Here is a 6372-nt window from a genome sequence, read left to right on the forward strand (position 1 = left end):
CATAAGTAGACCTTCGCGGAAGAAATAAAGAAGTGCTCAAATTATCGAATAATAGTATCCGAGTTTCAAAAATTTCAAATATTCAAAAATCATTAATATCCAATCTGTAATAAACAAAAGAGAAAAACATATGTCAGTTCGAATAATAGCTTTTCTATGTTAGTATTTATTAACGACTGACATCACTATCTTAACCTAATTAAGGACCTTTATTGATACTTAATGCTTATCGGGCTCTTACTAATATGTGCACCATAAATCTAGTATATTATGTCAGTTTGATTTGTTGGCTTAAATCTACTTCTAATTCGGCAATGTGATAATCCAGACTCAACGAGTCGAGATCCATTGTATACTATTTATACGACTCCGTCATAGCCTGATGATTATTATAAGAGCCACTATAAACCTTTGATTACTGCAAACGTTACCGTTGTAACTTAAAAAGTAAAAGTAAAAAATTAGATGTACTTGACAAAGACAAAAATAAATTAATAAAGATATATTGAAAGTATATAATGGAAAATAAAAAATATATGCAGATGCCAACACAAAGGCTTATAAAAACACAAACATGATAGGTATATGTTATATAGCAAAAGTTTCATGAAGGTCTAAGTGTTACACTTATTTCGGCCTAGCTCTCATTCGCCTAGTGTCTGGAGTGTAATGTACGATAAGGAACTTCGTTCCAAATACCTACATTGATTTCCTAGTTTGCCTGTATTTTCTATGAAAACATTTATTAATGTTTATTGTAGAATATTTAATATTTAATAATATTTATTGCAATTTTAGGTTTAAATTAATTACAAAACTTTTTTTTTAGAAACTCATAATGGGTAACTGGTATCTATAAACTATGAGTTTAATTATAATATGACGAATAATTTGATTTTTAATAAACATTTTAGCAAGCTTTGACTTGTAAAATGTATACGTTCCTACATTAATCTAGTTTTACAAGGCATTTAATTATCTCTAAGTATATAGAAAAGTCAAAATAGTTGACTTACAAAGATATACCTAACTAAAACGTTTGTTACCTAACAATCTACCATTAATCTCATAGTAAAGGGCTTTTTTTTTCACGTGGAAGTGGGGGGGTATGTGGAACTCGCCGGTGCCCAAGATGTTAGCGGCACACCGGAATACCCACTAAAAAACCAGCGGTACCCTCTCTGTCTCATCGGTAGGCGCCAAGGGATCGCTTTCGCATGCTACCGTGAATCGGAGTAATTTTATATTTTATAGTAAAGGCCTAGGTTAACTTTAAACCAACTTTACGCTTATTTTAATTTAGTTAAAACCGATGAAATAATAAAATGACAATTTATTTAAATGTTTAAAAGGTATTGTGTATTTTGAGCACTTGAACAAGTATGATTACGTGATAAAAGTTGCAAAATATAGTCCTCTTCTCTCAGTACACCTAATGTAAATAAATAAAACCTACTATTGCTTATAACAACAAATCTATCGCACCTTCCTATACAAATATTTATTGTTTTTGATAAAAAAATAAGATGCAAGTTAAGTAAATGTAGTATTTATTACATATTATTTCGACTTTTTAAAGTCCTTAACATAATTTTGATTTGAGTTATTTTATACTCTGTATTAATTACAAAATTTCAAAACTCAAAGACGTTTGACGTTTTCAATTATTATTATGTAAATAACGTTGGAATATCGTGTCTGCTTGCCTCGTTCTACTGTTTACATTTTAAAAACAAATATTTAGTATTAAAGGATATGTTACAGTATGAAAGTTTAATTCGTTTACAGTAATATAATTTATCGTGAGATGGATCCTCCTTCGCCATGGAAAACTCCGAATCAAGTAATGCAACTTCACAAGTTAAAAAAGCGAAAAAAAGCGTTACAGGCAAGTATGATTTGTATAATTGTTACTTAAACAAAATCATTCTAACTATTTGAGAATGGTTTATCTTTACAAACTACAGCAAAAAATAATTATATGTTCCTATGTTTTTCAGGATCGAATGAAACAGCCCTCAACGTCCATCGCTGAAGAACCAAATAAACAACCAATTAATTTAGATTTTTCCAGAATCTTGAATGGAGATAAAAGAAAAAATCCATTTTCAAAGTAATTTTTTGTAATTATTTGAACATAATTAATATTACGAAAGAATAGTCTATCTGTTATTATTAAGAGAGTTAAACAAATATTTACTTTTCAGAAATAGCTTAGATCAAAACAAAAAAATTAAACTGGGCGATCCTCAATTTGATGAATCAAACGATAAGACTTTATTTGCATTATTAAAGTTGCCTTCAAATATTGTTGAAAAACCTCCTCAAGAAGTTGACTCTGAGAAACTATCAACATTTTCAAACCTATTACAGAAATTTACAGCTGATCATACAGTAGAAACTGTAAGTATTTTGATTAATCAAAATATTTGTTATAGCTTAATTTTTAATTATACAGTGCTATTTTTTTTTTATTAGCATGTGGTGGAAAAGAAATACAAACATTTAACAATAGACTGGGCATTAAAAACCAAGCTAAGATTAATGTCAGCCAAGCCGTTTCCTTGGACCTCTAAATTAAAGGCTAGTGAAGAAGCCTCAGGAATCACAGGGTACATAATTTTTTTAAATATTTTTAATTAAATTTGAAAGTCACATTCTAAATTAGGTTAATTTTTATTGTTTGATTGTAAAAGAGATAATAGGTATGTGATTATACCAGAGATTAAATAAAATTCAATATAATTATATATAAATCCACTCTACAATAAATTCATAAAGTATAAATAAAAAATTACTGCCTATTCCTACTCTAGTTCCTAACAAAGTTTTGTGATAAAAAATTATAATTTCTCAGCTTTGTACGTTGCCTTGATACAACTTTGTCATCTACATTGGACACGTCACCCAGAGCACGGTTCCATCAAACCTGCTTATACTGGCAACATCCACATCTCCCATGGATAAGCCTCTTCCCGCGTTCCACTGGAAAAGTTGCTGCAACTAATTTCATGGCCACTAATGAAGAAGCAAAGCAGGCGCTATATACTGAATGGACAGAGAGTTTTAGATCTTTATTTCAGGTGAGTCCATGTTAAGTTGATGTTGAACTTTTAGCATATAAACTGTGGCAAGATGGAGTTGTCATAAAATGTTTTAACAGCAACATCGATAAACCTGTTCAGACTTATTTAAAACTCTGAAATAATTATAATTGATATAGGTGTAGCGAAAGCTGATTAGATTACTATATCAAAATATCTATCATGTAGTAGTAGTTTTCCTTTATGTTGAACTATTTTTTGCTACGAGAAATAGTTAAGAAACAAATGACATATAGCTAAATGTGACATCATGTCTTGCAAGAGTTGTTTCCAGTAGTATTACTCTCCGAGAAGCAGTATGAGTATGTTATGTATGTACGTATGTTTCGGCAGCTGGTCCGGGCGCTGCACTGCCCGTACTTCTACGTGTGCGCGAACGCGTTCACGTGCGTATTCCGCGCGGCCGGCGTGTGCGGCGCGGCCGAGCCCTGCGCGCTCATCGCGCCCACCACGCGCGGCCTGCGACACGCGCTGCGCCAGGAAGGTGAGCTCCACTGCTTTGAAGCGGAGCTACGCTAGTAGACAATACCCTGCTAGTTGAAGACGAGCCTGCTTACCTCCACACTGTCTGAACAGGGGTGATTCGATAGAAAGTGGAAATCATCATAAAATCAAACTAACGTTATATATTATAAGGTCTAGGTATGTGTGATTGTTAAAAGACTACCTGCAATTACACTGGCAAGGGTAATCTTAAAAAAAGTCTCTTACTCTTAAAAGCTAACTTAAAATATTTGCGGATTTTCACTATAGCAATCAGAAACTTTAGGAACCATTATTTTACGTGCCTTGTACTGTAGGCACACTTTCTTTTATTTTACTTGTACTATATATCTATCTATCTATAATAATTATTTCTTCTTTTTGAAAATGTCACCAGTGTCCAAGTTATTATTTTATAATATTTATCAAAACATTGTTTTCTGTTTCCGTTTAGATGTGGAATTCACGATGCCTCTCCGACCAGATCACAAAAGAAAACTCAATAATTCAGAAGAAGAACGCATTAAAAATACGTCGTTTGACAGCTGCTATGATACTATGGACGATGCAAATAACGAGAAAAACTGTTCAGGTGATGAAGAAGACCCAGACGAGTTTCTCTCGCAGATGGGCCTAGAAACGGAAGAAATTAAGAAAATTAACAACGCGCAGGTAAAGCTGCGTAATGTGTTCTATGATACTTGTTTTTTCTAAATAGCTGTATAATATTTACTTACATTGTTTTTATACGATGCCGAATCAAACATTCCCAACATTATTTTATAGTAATTGTTGTAGCAGATTTTTAATGTCCTACTGCTGGGCTAAGGCCTCATCTCCTTTTGAGGAGGCTTTGGAGCTTATTACACCACGCTGCTCCAATGCGGTGTTTTCCTTCAGTGCCGAGCTCGAAATGAATTTTAAACACAAATTAAGCACATGAATTCAGTGGTGCTTGCCTGGATTCGAAGTTGAGATCATCGTTTAAGGTGCACGCGTCCTAACAACTCATAGTAATTGTAACCAGACCACAACTTTTATCTTTTAATAAGATAGATCGCTAGGTATCCGATCCATTTCAGTAAAATATATAAAGCTATACATATAATATCTACATGCAGCAGATGCATATCTACAGCAATGTTTCGAACAACTGATCTCTCTAACTTCTTATTAGTCCAGAAGAAAAAAAAAATGTTTTTTTTTTTATTTTATTGACTACTCTATCGTACGTTCTAATTATTTAATGATATTTTATCGAATATAAAGTAAATTTTAATTGATAGCTTTTATTATGTTTATTATGTCATTAAATCGGGACGATGAGGAGTCAAAATTTTAATTGTTACGGTACGCGTTATTTTTATCCTCATTAGTACTTAATACTGTCAGCGGCGCATGAACACATTTTTTTTTGTAAATCAACCTAACTTCGATTAGGAAAATGGATTTTATTCTGTATGTACGGCATTCTAAATATGAATCACCACTGGTACAGGTATTAAAAAATCCGAAAATAATTCACTCGTACCACTTGGATATAAATGGAAAACCCAAGTAACATTCCGTTTTTGATCAATTCTAAAAGGAGCAGTTTAGGTATTATCAAAGAAAAAAATTGAAATTTCACACTGAACGGCTACTAACAATAACTTATGACATTTAAAAAGTGCGCTTCAAAGTATCGTGTCACATGAGTCAGTCTTGCCACGCGGCGCTGCCGACAGGCGCGCGCGTGCGCGTCGGCCGAGAGCAGCGTGGACAGCGCGGCCGAGTCGCTGGTGTGCGTGCGCGGCGCGGACGCGCAGGCGCTCTTCAACTTCCTGCTCAACTGCAAGTCGGCCGTGAGCCCGGCCGGGCCCTTCGCCGGCGTGCCGCCCACGCTGCTGGCGCCCACCGCCTTCCACGGCGGGACGCTGCAGTCCTTGAAGGTGATGGTGATCTACTCTTTGATACTTAGTTCCATTTGTCTCTTTCTAAACGTTCAACTTTACTTAGAGCGCATGTAATATGTTCGCACATTTCCTTTCTTAATCTCATTTAGTAATATTTTATATCATACCTTCGTTAATTTAGAACATTATAGAATCTTTGATATACAAAAAGTGTTACCAGATATTTATTAATTTACCAATTGATTGATGCACATTTTTAGGTTCGAGAGAATATTATATACTCAGACAACAAGAAATACTATTCTATAGAACTGAGAGGACCGATCCTTCCGACGACGGTGCATTCTCTGTTTAACTTACTCAAGACGAGCACTTCTGCGCAATTTAGCGCTACATTCGCTCATCACAAACCTACATTGGCATTTTCATGGGCAGCAAAAAAAATGGCAGAAGGTTAGTTTAATTCAAAATTTACGAAAACTGCGTTATGCATTATGCCCCAAATTATAAATTAGTAACTTAAAAAGTTAAGAAAATATAATAATAATCTACATTTGATTAACTAATTATCATATTTAATTTATTACAGATGAGGCTTCAAATGAAAATGATCCAAACCATTTTACCAAAGCTTTTAATAAAGAAAACTTATCAGACTGTGGCATTAATGAAGATATGTTGCAATTGTTCTGTTCGTCTGATCCAAATTCTGTGAAATCTTTGGACAGTGTTAAATATAATTCAGAAGACGATACGTTTACGTGGTAATCCTTCCGCCTGTTGTAGTACAATTATTCTGTGTGTATTTTATTATTCCAATGTTAAATCATGAAGTTAAAGGAATATTTTTTGTATTTCGTTGCTTGTTTAAAAATACAATAAAACAATTT

At 33.7% G+C, this 6372-nt stretch overlaps 1 protein-coding gene across 1 annotated transcript; it reads left to right on the plus strand.

The window, feature by feature from the left end:
- The first annotated feature begins 1682 nt into the window (after window positions 1–1682).
- Window positions 1683–6353, plus strand: LOC125065000 (protein downstream neighbor of son homolog). Its single transcript, XM_047672381.1, has 10 exons — window positions 1683–1888; window positions 2001–2113; window positions 2208–2403; window positions 2479–2612; window positions 2858–3083; window positions 3438–3588; window positions 4042–4259; window positions 5315–5518; window positions 5743–5935; window positions 6072–6353. Exons 1-10 carry the CDS (start codon window positions 1808–1810, stop codon window positions 6248–6250), a joined length of 1695 nt encoding a protein of 564 aa, XP_047528337.1. The 5' UTR covers window positions 1683–1807; the 3' UTR covers window positions 6251–6353.
- Window positions 6354–6372: the final 19 nt, after the last annotated feature.

This window comes from Vanessa atalanta, chromosome 6, assembly GCF_905147765.1.
Source record: "Vanessa atalanta chromosome 6, ilVanAtal1.2, whole genome shotgun sequence".
Taxonomy (NCBI): domain Eukaryota; kingdom Metazoa; phylum Arthropoda; class Insecta; order Lepidoptera; family Nymphalidae; genus Vanessa; species Vanessa atalanta.

Bases quoted from the DNA above. Each gene is read 5' to 3' on its own strand.
- LOC125065000 (XM_047672381.1), top strand. From the start codon at position 1,808: ATGGATCCTCCTTCGCCATGGAAAACTCCGAATCAAGTAATGCAACTT. The intron at 4,260-5,314 runs GTAAAGCTGCGT...CGCTGCCGACAG, and splicing joins AGAAAATTAACAACGCGCAG to GCGCGCGCGTGCGCGTCGGC. The intron at 5,936-6,071 runs GTTAGTTTAATT...AATTTATTACAG, and splicing joins AGCAAAAAAAATGGCAGAAG to ATGAGGCTTCAAATGAAAAT.